Source organism: Arvicanthis niloticus, chromosome Y (genome assembly GCF_011762505.2).
Source record: "Arvicanthis niloticus isolate mArvNil1 chromosome Y, mArvNil1.pat.X, whole genome shotgun sequence".
Taxonomy (NCBI): Eukaryota; Metazoa; Chordata; class Mammalia; order Rodentia; family Muridae; genus Arvicanthis; species Arvicanthis niloticus.
The window spans coordinates 9,243,637-9,259,882 of NC_133431.1; the positions used below are offsets into that span (position 1 = coordinate 9,243,637).

The 16,246-nt window shown below is 40.3% G+C and overlaps 1 protein-coding gene across 1 annotated transcript in view; it reads right to left on the bottom strand.

Annotated features, from left to right (window-relative positions):
* LOC143437290 (uncharacterized) overlaps nt 1-16,246 on the bottom strand; it is a 362,341-nt gene that overhangs the window by 264,716 nt on the left and 81,379 nt on the right. The window contains 1 exon segment of the mRNA XM_076922101.1: nt 15,284-15,290. Coding sequence (XP_076778216.1) covers nt 15,284-15,290 — 7 coding nt within the window.

Below are 16,246 nucleotides of genomic sequence, written 5' to 3' on the forward strand. Positions count from 1 at the left end.
CTCTGCATTTCTCTTCCTCTACTACCTTCTCAACTCCCCTCCCCATATCCTGAATAAACTATATTCTATACTATACAGTTTTGTAGCAGGTTCCTCAGGGGTAAGAGCTGTCTCAGCATGAGGCATGGTCCCTCCTGGGGAAAAATATCTCAGCAGGAGCCAGGAGCTTTATCCCCTTCCCCTGCTGGGAGCCAAGACCCCCTTCTGCCTGAGAGCAAGTGTCAGGTAAGTAAACAGCTCGAGTTAAGAAATACTTTATTTATTGCCCCTTTTCCAGGAAGGAAATATTAATCAGATAAGTAATGAGCTGAGAAATGTTTTAATTGCCTTCTTGCTTGTGAGAAAATATTTAGATAAGCAATTTGGGCTAGGAATACTTGTGGGCTTAAAGAATTCTGCGATTATGGGATGACCCTGGACTCTGACTGTCAGATGACCCTCCTGCCTGCTTGCCTTTATAATGGCAGCCTGAACAATAAAATTTAAGGGCTAGAGCAGACATTCAGACTGGTGCTTCTTCCTTGTGTCTCTTGTCTCTTCATTCTTTTGCCCCTTTCCCTAGGGTCTTGTCGAATCCCCGAGGGCCAGGGCATCTTGGTGCTTGACTTGTGGCCCTTTGGGTGGGGGGGGGGGGCGATTGAATGTTGCTTCTACTGGGACATCCTGTAAGCATAGGATCAACACTTCTCCAGAGAGAAAAGAGAAGAGAGAAGATCCGCATTGTGATTGCCACAGAGTAGCCTGTCTATGAGATTGATCCAGTGAAGGTAAGAAAAAGCAAAGCAATTATGGAACAAGCACTGAGCAAACATGATTTGTTCTTACAGAGTCTCAAAGAGAGCTTCAAGGCACGAGGAGTAAGGGTTAAGAAAAAGGATCTTAAAAATTTTTTTGAATTCATTGGTGATATTTGTCCATGGTTTCCCCATGAGGGGACTACTGATGAGAAATGATGGGCTAGGGTTGGAGATTGCTTAAAAGATCTTTACAAAATCTTTGGTCCTGAGAAAGTCCCTGTTCAGGCTTTTTCCTATTGGAACCTGGTGAACAATATACTTCAAGTCTATATACAATTTCCAGATATTCATGAGTTAGTGAAAGAAGCGGAAAAGGTCTTACAGTGACACTCTAGACCACCCTCTGTGTGTGAGTCTGTTTCTATTCGCAGCATACCTGATTTAGACATCCCTGCTGCTCCCCTTGAGGCTGCTCCAGCTGAGCCAGTAACTGCAAAAACCCCTTCCTGCTAACATTTACCCCTCTTTTGCATCCTTAAAATCCCTGGCCAAGAATGGGCCCGACAATCACCTACAGAGACATTGTCCCTAGAGAAGGGGGCAGCTAAATACTGTAATCCTGACTTGCTGCCCCTGTGCTCATTCATGCCAGGACCACCTCCATATACTATTGCTGCTCCATTTTGTGCCCCGTCCTCGACTTGGCCAATATTAATGATCATACCACCAAGGCTAAAGCCCAACTTTCACAAAAAATGGCTTCTCTTAGAAAGTTAATAGAGGAAAAACGGGAATATTTGCAGTTAGTAAAAGAACTGTGAGCTCTTGGTTTAGAACTACCTTCCCTCTCCCCAATGCCTGCTATCTCTAAGAATAAATCTAAACCAAAATCTCCAAAACCTGTACTGGCCTTTCCTGTTACCAAAAGCAAATATGCTGTCTCTTCCAATAACAGAAATAAAAACACTGCCTCACCCTTTAAAAGGAGAAATGACTCTCCTGCTGGGGAAGACAATAAGGATAAGGCGACTTTAAGCAGTGAGGCCTCTGATAATGAAAACAAAGCCTCAGGGGACTCAGAAAGTGAGGAAGATGAAATAAAAAGTCAACAGTATCACAAGCTAGGGTTTCCTCAGCTGAAAGACTTTAAAATGGCAGTAACAAATTACTGACCAACAGCTCCCTTTACTTTATCCTTAATTCAAAATTTGAGTGAACGGTGGCTTGTTCCCAATGATTGGTATTTTTTAGCCCATGCCACTCTGGCTGGAGGCGACTATGTTCTCTGGAAGACAGATTTTGTTGAAAACTGCAGAGAAATAGCGCTTTGCAATTCTGAAAGTAAAACCTCTAAGAAGTGGACCTAAGATAAGCTTTTGGGGCACAGCCCTTATGATACTAATGAAAAAACAGGCTCGGTCCCCTCCTGGCCTTCTAGTCCAAATTGAAAATGTGGGTCTTAAGGCTTGGAAACAACTTCCTCCAAAAGGATCAGCAACCACTTCCCTTGCCCAGGTCCCCCAGGGCCCAGATGAGCCTTATAGTAACTTTATCAGTCGCCTTACTGATGCAGCTGAAAGACTTGTTGGTCATGAGGAAAACAAAAATGCTTTTCTCAAACACCTTGCATTTGAGAATGCAAATAATGCCTGCTAGGCTGCAATACGACCCCACCCCACTGTAGTGGTGCTGAAATTTCTGATTATATAAAACTGTGTGCAGGCGTTGGTTCAGCTCATGCAATAGGACTTGCCATTGGAGCTGCCCTTAAGGATTTCAAGCAGGATGACGACCAGAAAAAGTGCTTTAACTGTAAACAGCCAGGACATTTTTCTAGGGAGTGCAAAGCTCCTAAGGCAGAAGGTACTCTCCCTGCCTCCTTGTGTCCCTGCTGCCATCGAGGTAGACATTGGGCTTAAGAGTGCCATGACAAGGTAAAAATACAAAATAATACCTTGCCTCAGAAGCAGGGAAACTTCCAGAGGGGCCAGCACCTGGCCCCAAATCCGAGGCAAAACCCTGGGGCTATCAGGTTTGTCCCTCAAACATTAACCCCTCAGACTCAAACATTACCTCCCTCCAAGGAACAACTGCAAGTAGCACAGGATTGGACCTCTGTTCCTCCATCAATACAATATTAACACCTGAGATGGGGACACAAGTTCTACATACTTGGGTCTTTGGCCCCTTGACCCCCCCCCCCCAATACTTTTGGACTTCTTCTTGGGCATACCAGCTCCACTTTTTAGGGTTTAAATATCTTCCCCGGAGTGATTGACAATGATTTCACGGGTGAAATAATGATCCTGGCCTCGTCCACCTCTGGTCCCTTGACTGTTAAATCAGGACAGAATTTAGTCCCCCTTTAAATCAGCCCAACTTGTAGAACTTTTTACAGTAATAAAGATTTTTCAGTTACTAAAAGATTGCCCTTTTACGTTGTATACTGACAGTGCCTATATTGCTCATTGTGTTCCCATTCTTAAAGTGGTCCCATACCTTAGACCCTCCACAAATGCTGCCCCTCTTTTTTCTCAGCTTCAAAAGCTGATTGCCTCTAGATGACACCCCTTTTTTGTTGGACATCTCCTTGCTCATTCTGATCTGCCTGGTCCCCTCTCTAGAGGAAAAGCCTGTGCAGATGCTGCCCCCCACTTGACCTTTCCAGTGTTGTTAGGTTCTGTAGAACAGGTCCAGAAGAGTCATGCTTTACATCATTTAAATGCTCAGACCCTTCGCCTGCTTTTTAAGATTACTCATGAACAGGCATGCCAGATTGTTAAACAATGCCCCGCCTATGTCACACTTTTGCCCACCCCCACCTGGGTGTTAACCACAGAGGTTTGGTCCCAAATCAAATATGGCAAATGGATGTCACACACGTTCCTGAATTTTGAAGACTTGAATATCTTCATGTGACCATAGACACCTTTAGTGGATTTATTTTTGCTAGCTTACATACTGGAGAGGCTTCAAAAGTGTTATAGCTCACGTTTTAAATTGTCTCTCTGTCATGGATAAGCCTAAGGTCATTAAGACAGACAGTGGTCCAAGGTACACTGGAAAAAAATTTCAAGAGTTTTGCCACCAATTACAAATCAGACATATTACTGGCATCCCTTATAATCCTCAAGGGCAAGGCATTGTTGAACATGCCCACCAGACTATCAAGAACACTTTACATAAATTAAAAATGGGGAAGTTATATACCCAGAAGGGGTCCCCTAGAAATATTCTTCACCATGCCTTGTTTGTTCTCAAATTTCTAAATCTGGATACTCATGGCAAGTCTGCTGCTGATCGCCTTTGGCATCCTGAGACCAATAAAAACTATGCCACAGTTATGTGGAGAGACCCCTTTACATCTAGATGGAATGGCCCTGACCCTGTCCTTATCTGGGGCAGGGGCTCTGCTTGTATTTTTGACACAAAAGAAGGAGGAGCCCGATGGTTCCCTGAATGATTGATTAAACAAATAGATAATGACAAAAATCCCTTAGATCATAATGTAATTTCCAGGGAAGATGGATCTCTCTGAGGATTCCCTTCATTTTTTTCTTTCCAGATAAAAAGATGCCACCCATGGTGTCTGCTGTTGGAAGTTCTAATTCTGATGCCAGCCTCAGGACTTCTACTACTGGAACTTTGAGGGGACATTGACAAGGACATCGAACAGCTAGAGATTGACATCACTAATCTGGAAAATCCCTCATTTTGTTGTCTGAAGTGGTTCACCCAAAACGCAGAGGGCTAGATCTGGCTTTCGTTCAGCAAGGGACTATGTGCTGCCCTCAAGGAGGAATGCTGTTTTTATACTAATCACACTGGGGTAGTTAGAGAGAGTATAGCCAAGATCAGAGAGAGATTAAAATGGCCAAAGAAACAGTGAGAACAAGAAGGGTAGCTTAAAAATTGCTTTCCTGTTTCCCCTTGGCCTTCCATCCTTCTCCCTTCCATCCTGGGCCCTGTGGTCAGTCTCCTTCTCCTTTTGGCTTTCAGCCCTTGGTCCTTTAACAGACTTACTGGCTTTGTAAATCAACAAATTGACTCCTTGGCATTTAAACCTTTACAAGTATGTTATCACAGACTTGATCTGGCTGATAGAGACATGGCTGAGACTTATGTTGACATATCTCCTTTAGGAGCTGCATAGAACTCAGATCTATGCACACTGGTTTGCATGGCATGAACACAGTGTGGGTACCTACAAGGGGTGTATAACGAGGTACAGCAGGGGGAGGACCCAAATTTTCCGCATCTGAGTTCCCATGAAGTAAACCTGATTGCATAGAGGTTGGTGTTAATTTCTTGTGTCTCAAAGCAGCTGACTAGGACTATCGATATCCTATGAAGCCATGAGACATATAACCCTCTGCTCCCCCAAAAGACACCATTTCTAATGATAATGGGAGGATCAGGTCAATCTTCCCCCCTCTGGTTCATGCCCACTCATTTGACAATGAGATTTGAAAATGTCTGCTTTCTCAGACCAGTCTCTTTAAAAATTGTTAGAAAGGAGGAGATGCTGGGAGCCAAGACCCCCTTCTGACTGAGAGCAAGTGTCAGTTAAGTAAACAGCCTGAGTTAAGGAATACTTTATTTATTACCCTTCTCCCAGGGAGAAAATATTAATCAGATAAGCAACTCGAACTGAGAAATGTTTTAATTGCCTTCTTGCTTGTGAGAAAATATTTAGATAAGTAAGTTGGACTAGGAATTGTTATGGGCTTAGAGAACTCTGCAATTATGGGATGACCCTGGACCCTGACTGTCAGATGACCCTCCTGTCTGCTTGCCTTTATAATGGCAGCCTGAGCAATAAAATTTAACACTAGATCAGACATTCAGACTGGTGCTTCTTCTTTGTGTCTCTTGTCTCTTCATTCTTTGCCCCCTTCTCTAAGGTCTCGTCCAATTCCTCATGGGTCTGGGCATTTCTACACACCTTCCTACACACCCATAGAACACATTCCATCTCTCTTTAAAGAGAGGTAACTATGGAGAGGAGGATACCTGGCTGTCACCAAATAATTGTGAGGTAGAGTTTTAGACAGAATGCTAACACCATTAACATTAAAGAGGGATTTTAGGAAACAAGAGTCTTGTTTTGTGTCTTCATGCTGGGTTCAGAGAAACTGCACCTTCCTTCCATCAGATGACAGGTATAAATCAACCCTGGAGAAAAGCCAGAATCATAAGGGAAACACAGTTGAGCACTATTGGTAGCCAGCACATCTTCATTAGTGGAAAGGTGGAGAAAAACAACAGTTGTATTAGTACGCATTTTGTAGATAAACATAGCTCAAATCATAGAGAGAAAGAATCTATGTATGTAGAAAGGTTATTTAATAAAATGTCCCAATAAAGGCTGTTGGACAAGGTAAATTAGAAAATCAAGGACTGGTAGATTTCATGCTGCAGGATATTGTAGCTGATCTTCAGTGTATGCCAGAATTCTGAAGAACTAAGTACTTACTAATGCCAGTTTTAAAACACAAATAAAGAAACAAATAATCTTTGTTTTGTCAAAAAATAGGGCCAATACAAAAAACAAAAACACCACCCTGCTCAAAGTCCTTTATATATGTAGATTGTCAAAAGAATCTGTAGCCCAGATTAAAGGTGGATCTGAACATCTAAAAAGAGTAAGATTAATAAAGGGTTTCTCACTTCAAAAGTTGTAATTAAGAAATATGCCTCACAGCAAGCTGGATTTGAGTTAAGGTTAGGGGATTAGACAGTCATGGTTAGGATGAGGATAAGGGTTCTTAGAAAAAGGTTTAGAAGGTTAGGAAATTAAGAGGTGAGGGTTAGGATAGGGTTAAGCTCAGGGTTAAGGTTAAGGTAGCCACCATTATTCTTGATGCTCCCAGTGTGTCAATATTATCCCTATTACACAAAGAAGAAATATCAGGCCTACAAGGTATTCATTTTATATCTTAATTGTTTGTTTTATTCTTATTCTGATAGCTTCTCTCTTACTTATAGAAAGGCTTCTCAACAGAACCAAAAAGTTTTTCCAGCCATTGCCTCCAAAACTAGCATACTAACAAAGGAAGCAAAGACTCTGATATTCACTGAACCCCACAGATAATCAAAGATTAAGTGTCTGAGAGCCACAGAGCTTGCTGCCAGCAAAGAACATTTATGTTACCCTATCCTGTGTTTCACCATCAGTTATTTCTGCAGTTAATTTTCCTCTGAGATAAAATGCCCTTCAGTACTCTTCTGCTCTAGACATGTCAGGTTTACTTTCTGCCCAAACTAAAAATAGGCTTACTAAAAATTTCTCTGTGAAGTTTTCACTTGACAATGAAAATTCTGAAACAGGAATCCCAGACAAGCAATAGACACAAAGTCATGGCTTATTAAAAATTGACTTTTTATTAATTATATATAGAATATACACATGAGACATGGTTTGTTATTTACATCATGTACTTAATAGCAAATGAATTACAAGTAAATTAAATTTGTTAACTTGACCCTAATTCATTTTGTTCCTAATGAAAATAAACTTAAAAATTGATATGAAAGGACAAAAACATATTTAATTCTTATATCTACACAGGTAGAATAAATATAAACTGATAATATGGGTCTGAATCTTTTCTTGAAATAGTAACATGAGGATGTATAATTAAATTTTATGGTCTAATTTCAAAAATATGATACATGTAAACATACAGTTCTGGGTACAGTGCTATCTCTTTGAACCCTATCCTATTTCTAGTACACAACGTGGTCTCTATCTCTTAACATTCTAAGTTACTTTGAAAAAGTTTACTACTTCGGGACCAGAAGATGTTATTAAGATTGTACATTGTCAGCCGGGCAGTGGTGGCAGACGCCTTTAATCCCAGCACTTGGGAGGCAGAGGCAGGTGGATTTCTGAGTTCGAGGCCAGCCTGGTCTACAGAGTGAGTTCCAGGATAGCCAGGGCTACACATAGAAAGAAACCCTGTCTCAAAAAACCAAAAAAAAATAAAAAAAGATTGAACATTGTCCTCACTCATATAAGTACCGAATCAACAGGCAAATACTCAGAGACTAGAAAACTGGAGCAACAAAGATGTCAGAATCACAGAGCCAATCAAAATCAACTGTAACCAGATACTACAGAAATGTTCTCATTTACATAGAAGGAACTGACTCATGGGAAGTGATAAACAAAGCTGCTCACCACAACCATGAACTGACTCTTCACAGCTGGGCATAGTGATGAGAAAGATTGCCTTTAAAACTTTGGGTAAAAATGTAGATTGGTCCCTGTTTGCTCAAGGTTAGTTTTGTTCATATAGTAAGTCTGTGGTATTCATGTGCACCAGTTTACACCTCCTATGTGGAGCTCACCCTTATAGACAGCATTCTGCTGTGGTCAGAATGGAGAAATGTGATATTTTAAGACCTGTCACTAGTAGGAATTAAAAGTTGACATTGGGCCATAGTCTATCGTACAATACTCTATTGAAGGATTTTGTTGATACTTATACAGTTATAAGAATAAAAAAGGCACAGTAACCCATTTTTATCTTCAGATAGTATATTAAGAAAACCCCAAGGATATCATCAAGAAAGCTATTATCAGCATTATGGAAAAATTTCAAGGTGATTGCCCATTAATTTTATATATAAATTGTATAAAAAATTAAAGAAAAGCATATGCTAATGAATACTGATTACTGAACAAAAAGACTGCATGTTTTTATTTTTTAATTTTAAGTTTGTTTCACTCAGTGTGTGTGTGTATTCCTCCATTTTATACAGATGTATAAAAATATGAATGTTTCTATGACATGAACAAAGTAAAACTGTCCTGAGAGATAAAAAGAAATGGTGAGAAGAGGTGAAAAAGGATGAATAATGCTATTGAGAGGCAGAGATAGGCCTGATATACAGTAAATACACATATGAAAATTATACATGGGCATGCACGCTCTTTCTCTCTCTCTCTTTCTCTCTCTGTCTCTGTCTCTCTCTCTGTCTCTGTCTCTCTCTCTCTCTCTCTCTCTCTCTCTCTCTCTCACACACACACACACACACACTTGTGCAATAGCAGCAAGGTACTCAGCAGGTAAAAGAACTTGCTGGACTAGTATGATTACCTGAGTTCAACCCCTGGAACCCATGGTAGAAACTAAGAACTGAAAATTGTGGCACATATTGCACAGACACATGCACATACACTGACAAAACTTTGGAAATTAATAAGCATTTGAAGTTTGAAGCACAAGCTTCAGGAGTTGGAGGTGAGCCCCTTTCCCTCGCCCAACATTACCCTGCCTTGAAAAACCCCAGATCGCAGATTGAGCTAAACTAATGTATCTTATTAAAGTGTGACACATTTAAGAAAAAAAAAATTAATGTTCAAGTATGTATGACACAAGCCACAACAAATATTAGGTTAAAAATATCAAATTGCTGGTTCTTTAGCTTAGTTGAAAGAAAGAAAAAAATGAAAGAAAGAAAGAGAGAGAGAAAGAAAGAAGGAAAGAAAGAAGGAAAGAAAAAAAGAAAGAAAGAAAGAAAGAAAAAAAGAAAGAAAGAAAACAGAAAAAAAAAACTAAAAAAAAATATGAAGGGAAATACAAGCCATTCAAATTAAGTCACGGAATGAAAGCAAATGGGCTCGGGGTGCCATACTTGAAGGAAGAAAACAAGTTGGACCCTTTGCTCTAATGAGGTTGACTGAGTTTGTCCCTGCAGGTCCTCCACAGGCAATTTTCCCCTGCTGGCTCAGCTTGGGCATAGTTGTCCCTCCTCTTGTAACCATGCAAGGCAGGCAGTGGGAGAGCCAGGTCTCCATCCAGAAGGATAAGCTGCTGTGCATCAGAGCCAGGGAGCATTGTTGCAGCCTGAGCAGGAGTTCCTGAGTCCGCACAGCCACTGTCACAAGGTTTCCACTATGCTCCTGCTTTTCTCACCTGTGAAGCCCCTGCTGCACAGTAGTTGGTGTTTGCTACTGTACTGAACTGCTGCCAAAAAGTCAAGATCACTCCCTGAACAGGTCCTCTTTCCCTATATCCTAGTAAATTTTGTCTTCCACTGCCTCTGCTGGATGGTGGGCTAGAGGAGAGGTTGAATGCTTATTAAAAGTAGGTTGCAAAAAAATTGCACACACACTGCTGTTGTGGAAATAAGGAAAAAGCAGGCAGGCTCTTTTGTACAAAGTATTTCATCAGAGGTCATGGGCTCCTCAGGGTTCCTCAAAAAAGCTCTGAAGTCAATTTTAAGGAGGATCTAATAATCCTGTGTGTGGTAAAGGAAGCGAGGCACTTGGCTCCACTAAAAGCCATTATATGTGGTTTTAAATATGTGTCTTCAAGAAAGTGAAACCTTCTCTTTGAACTCTGAAGCATCCTGAACTAAAAATAACAAATGAAGCTTAAAAATGATGTGCTTTCACATCTCCTGAGCCTTCTGTCTCCATTATTTTTAGTTTTCATTTTCTGTTTTCCTGTATGTTTTGGGGTAGACTGACTGGTTTTATGGGGGAGTTTTTTCTTTGAGAAAAATCAGTAAGACTGAGAAATCCTCTTTGTTTCCTTGATTATTTTTATTGTATTGTTTGTATTTTATTTATTTCAACCCTCAATTTGAATATTTCTTGTTACGTATTCTGCCTGTGTGTGATTTCTTCTTTTGGTTTAAGCTTTCAGGTGTGCTGTTAAGTTATTAGTATAAATTTGGATCTTGGAACAGCTTTCATTGTGTCCCCATAAGCTTGCACATATTGTATATTCATTTTCATTGAATCCTAGAAAGTCATTGATTTCTCTCTTGACCGATTTTTTTTTAATTAATAGAAGGTTGTTCAATTTCAGTGAATTTGTAAGTTTTTGTTGGTATCCAGCTTTAATCTATAGTGGTCTGATTAGATTCAGGGAATTGTTTTAACTTTCTTGTATCTGTTAAGATTTGCTTTGTTTCCAAATATGTGATCAATTTTAGACAACGTTTCATGAGGTGTACAGAAGAAGGCATATTCTTTGTGGTAGGGTAAAATGTTCTGTAAATGTTTTTTACACGTACATTTGGTTTATAACCTCAGTTAACTACAGCATTTCTCTGTAGGAAGAATTTTGGAATTTGGATTACTTTTGTTTTTTTTTTGTTTGTTTTTGTTTTGTTTTGTTTTGTTTTTGTTTGTTTGTTTTGTTTTTCGAGACAGGGTTTCTCTGTGTAGCCCTGGCTGTCCTGAAAATCACTCTGTAGACCAGCCTGGCCTGGAACTCAGAAATCTGCCTTCCTCTGCCTCCCAAGTGCTGGGATTAAAGGCGTGTGCCACCACTGCCTGGCTGGATTTCTTTGAAAAACACAGAAATATTATAAGAATGTGCTTTCACTTTAATCCCAGGTGTCCAGGGTTATGGAGCTGCCTCAGATTGTCCACAGCAGCTGACTGTGATTTGACTCTTACTATAGCAGGGTCGTGATTTTGCAAACTGCAGGTAACTTCTTCAGTTGTATGATGTTTGGGAAACTGGGAACTTTTCTGAGGGTATAGAAATGCCAAGGCCTGAGAGGCAGGGGAAGGATTGGTTTGTTGTTGGTAGTTGTTTTCTCACATGGGTTGGTTGTGGTTATGGGTTTGTAGATTTGTTTTATATGTATGAGTGTTTTGCCTACATGTGTGTATGTGTACCATGTGCCTATGAAGATCAGAAGAAGGTGTTAGATATGCTGGAACTGGAGTTACAAATGGTTGTGAGTCACTATGTGGATCCTGAAAACTGAATCTAGGTCTTTTGGAAGAGCAGTCAGTGATGTTCACCACTGAAGCCACCTCTCTAGCCCCCAAAATATGTTTTTAAAGGAAACTCACATGCTAGGAACAAGTAAGGACACAAAGACAAACATAAATCTTCTGATTCCTTGAGCCAATAGTATTTAATTTGGAATTAGAAACAACAATTTTTGCTGCCATTCAGGCTGTCCTCGTGTCTTCTTTACCCGTTTGCTGTTTAAGGTCTCATACTAGTCTGCCCTGACTTATGTGTGACATTTTTGTTCTGTAGTCTGTATTAGGTACCTTCTGCCCTGAGCCTGATGGCTGATGAGGTACTGCCATGAGGTATCACAGCTGGACAACACTCCTAAAGCTTTAAAAGATGAAAAATGAGCAGTTTGAGAGGAAGTAATGATGGATTAGTAATCAAAGTTTTGATTGCTGCTAATATCAGTAACAGCAGGGGTTGGAATAGAGTTTTGCTCCTCTCCATGGACACTAGGTAAGGAACTTATCTCAGAATGTGTATTCTACAGCTTAAGGCTCCATACTGACTATTTCCCTCTAAGGATTTCATTGATAATAACTGTGTAAAGTTCATTGGTAAGTGACTTAAAAGACATTTCCTATAAAGCTACAATTTACTTGTCATTATTAACAGACTGTGAGGTCACATAGATAATGGCAGTGCTGTAAAAGATTCTTGTCAGATTTGCTGTTATTTTCTTTGGAGGATGAAGAGGCTCAATAAGGAGGTAGCTGTAGTAACTTGATTGCTATGTAATTTCTACAAGTGGGGTTGGGTTTCATGCTAACAGGAACACAAGAGAGTTGAAACTATGCTAAATATTCCTTCCCTGTGGGGTTTTGTAAGTTGCTTAGGTTGATCTTGAACTGGTATACCATCACCCCACCAGTGACCTGTGTGGCTGGGATTAGAGGATAAACTACTTTGATGTTTCGCTTCCAATGATTTCTGTTGATAGATATTCACATGGTAAGTTTTCCAAAATAAGACTGTGGTAAATAACAAAATTATACCATGTTACAAACCCAGTGACATCAGATGCCTAGACAGTTGAATCAATCTTTTTCTTTTTTTTAAATTTTTTAATTTATTTTTTATTTCTTTAAAATACATTTCAGATTTTATCCCCTCATCCCATTCCCCCCACCACCCAGGAACCCTCTATCCCATCCCCACTCCTGCCTCCACAAGGGTGTGCCCCCACCTACCCCCACTTCCCCCTCCCCACCCTGAAATTCCTCCCCACTCAGTGTTCAGCCTTCATGGGACCAGAAATCTCCTCTCTCAGCCATGCCTGACAAGGCCATCTTCCCCTAAGTATAGAGCTGAAGTTATGGGTGCCTCCCTTTGTGCTCCCAGGCTGGTGGTTTAGACCCTGGGGAGCTCTGGTTGGCTGGCACTGTTGCTCACCTCTTGGGGCCACGAACCCTTTCAGCTCATTCAGTCCTCTAACTTCTTCAATGGGTACCCTTGATCAGAACAATGGGTAGCTGAGAGCATCCACCTCTGGATATGTCACACTCTGGGGGACCTTCGAGGAGACAGCTGCATCAGACTTCTGTTAGCATGTACTTCCATATCGGAGTCTATCTTTGGTGACTGCACATGGGACAGATATCAAGGTAGAGTGGTCTCCCGATGGCCCCTCCTTGACTTTCTTTTTTTTTTTTTTTTTTTTTTTTGGTTTTTCGAGACAGGGTTTCTCTGTGTAGTCCTGGCTGTCCTGGAACTCACTCTGTAGACCAGGCTGGCCTCGAACTCAGAAATCCGCTTGCCTCTGCCTCCCAAGTGCTGGGATTAAAGGTGTGCGCCACCACCACCCAGCCCTCCTTGACTTTCTGTCCCATACTTTGTCACTTTATTTGCTCTCTTGAGCATTCTGTCACTCCTTCCAAGAAGGACCGAGGCATCCACACTTGATCATCCTTCTTCCTGAGCTTAGTAATGTTTAAATAGAGTGTTCAACTTCTTACACTATTATGTAGAATTAGGTCTCATTATGTAGCTCCAGGTTGGCCTCAAACTCATGATGTCCCTGCTTCAGGTGTGTGCTACAACAGTGTTCAGCTTCCCAAGATTTAAATACTTAAAATATCTGAAAAGTATTGGATAGATGGCTCAGCAGTTAGAGCACTTGAAGAGGAACTGAGATCAGCTGAAACACCCACATGGTAGCTGACAATTGTCTGTAACTCCAGTGCCAGGGAATCTAATGCCCTCTTTTGACCTCTGTCAGCACCAGGCACATGCAAAGCACAAAAACAAACATGCTGGGGGAAAAAGCAAGAGGAGGAGGAGCTCAAAATGACCTGCCCCTCTGTGAGGATGTATAGGCAGTTGCTAGTTGCTGGGAGAGGAACGCTTTTTTTTCAGCCCTATAGTAATTGGTAAATTGCCCATTCCTCAGTAAGCAACCCCAAAGACACAAGAAGATGAGGCAGTTGGAGAGATGGCTCAGCAGTTAGAGTACTTGCTGCTCCTCCAGAGGTCCCAAGGGTTCAGCACTCACATTGGACAGCTCACAATTGCCTGTCACTCCAACTCAAGGGGAACTAATGCTCTTGTCTCCTGCATCTACACATACATGATGTGTGTGTATTGTATATGTGTGTGCATATACATATTTTGTATATTATCCCAGCTCACACACGCATATGTACATACATACATACAGATAAGTTAAGTCAATCTTTGAAAGAGCAGTAGAAGAGACACTAGTTGAGAAGAGGAAAGGGTCAGTGGGAGAGGGGAGGGTGAGGGTGATGAATGACAAATATGAACAAGACACATTATATTAACACGTAAAAAGTCACAATGAAACCAATCATCATGAATAACTAATACATGACAATAAAACATTTAAAAAGTCAATTTACTGGCCAGTTAGCATTCTTTAGGGTTTTATGATACATACACAAAACATTACTTCTCCCATAAATGCTGGTTTTGTTCTGCTTGTTTTGTTTAGGTGTGTGCACGTGTAAACATTTATGTACACATATACATGTGGCCAGAGGTCAACCTTGGTGTTGTTCCCAGCTTTTCTGTTTTGTTTTGTTTTGTTTTAAGAAACCCGACTTTGGTCCTCTGGAAGTGCAGCAAGTACTCCTAATTACAGGGTCATCTCTCCTCATTACCAGTCTTCTGCTTTTTCCCACATAGGCACTGTATGCTCTTCATATGTGTCCTGGGGATACTACTCAGGTCCTCGTACTTGCAGGGCAAACACTTTACCAACTGAGCTATCACTCCTCTCCATAAAAGTTGTTTTTGCATTTGTTTTAAATCACATACAAATGAAAAGGGAAAAACCAGGGCTTGCACTAAGAATATAGCTCACCAGTAGCAAACTTGTCTAAGGTCCTCAGGTTGATCTCTAGAACAAAGAGTAAATAAAAAATAATTTAAAAAGAAGAGAAAGTGAAGGGTGGAAATGGACATTTATTTATACTCACATGTATGTGGATGATTGAACACAAGTTTGTGTATGGCCTGAACAAGTGCTATCTATCTATCTATCTATCTATCTATCTATCTATCTATCTACCTACCTATCTATCTATTATCTATCTATCTATCTATCAGTTTCTAAGACAGGGTCTCACTATGTTGCTTTGGCTGTCCTGGGGCTCAGTATGTCGGCTAGACTGACTTTGCCTCCTGAGTGCTGGAATTGAAGGTATGTGCCACTATGTCTGGCTCATTTTATCATTTAAATTTGGCTTATTTACATTTTTATATGGGTGGGTGTTTTGCCTGCACATATATCTATCAGTGCAGCATGTGTACGAATTGCCTTGGAGGTCCGAAAAAGGCATTGATTGGATTCTTTAAAACTGGAGGTACAGGTGATTATTGTCTGCCATGTGGGTGTTGGGAACTGAACCTGGGTCTATGGCAGGAGTGACAATACTTTTAAGGGTTGAGTCAAGACTTTATTAATTTTAGATTATGAGAGTATTTTCTTAAATGCATATCTGTACCATGTGTGTGCTTTGTGCTCATGGAGACTAGAAGAGGATATAAGATTCCAGGAAATGGAGCTACAGAGTGTTGTGAGCACATCTTATGGAATAAAAAGAAAATGATACTGTCTCTAAGATGAAGGTTCATAGCACAAAATCTCTACATGACAACACTGGCAATTTAATACCTTGCTTTATAGTCTAGAACAGAAAGAAGGGAGTGAGCAATAGAGAACAGAAGTAGACATCAAGGTATCATCAAATCAGGAGCAGAAATCCATACAATAGAAAGAGAAGAATACAAAGAATTAATTAAACATGGAGTTGTTCCTTTGAGTCTTTTATTAGACAAAATAGAAACACTTGTTAAAAATAGAGAATATCCAAATTAATGAAATCTAAAATGTTAATGGTGACAAAATAACAGACAATGAAGAAAGCCAGAGAATGGCAAAGACATAGTTTTAAAATGCCTGTACAACACCAAATTAGAAATTCTAAAAGAAAAGGCTAATCTCCTCAATAGGTTCCACTTACCAAAGTTAAATCAAACTAAGGTAAATAACTTAAACAGATATAAACACCTAGAAAAAGAGAAGTCATTACAAGTCTGCCAACAAATAGAGGCCAGGGTCATGAATTTTAGGGTAGAATCCTACCAGACTTCCAAAGAGGAGTTCATGAAAATACTCCTCAAAGTATTCAACAATATAGAAGAAGAAACCTTAGCTGATTTTATTTTGTGATCCCATGGTTACTCAAATATCCAATCAATATAAAAACTCAG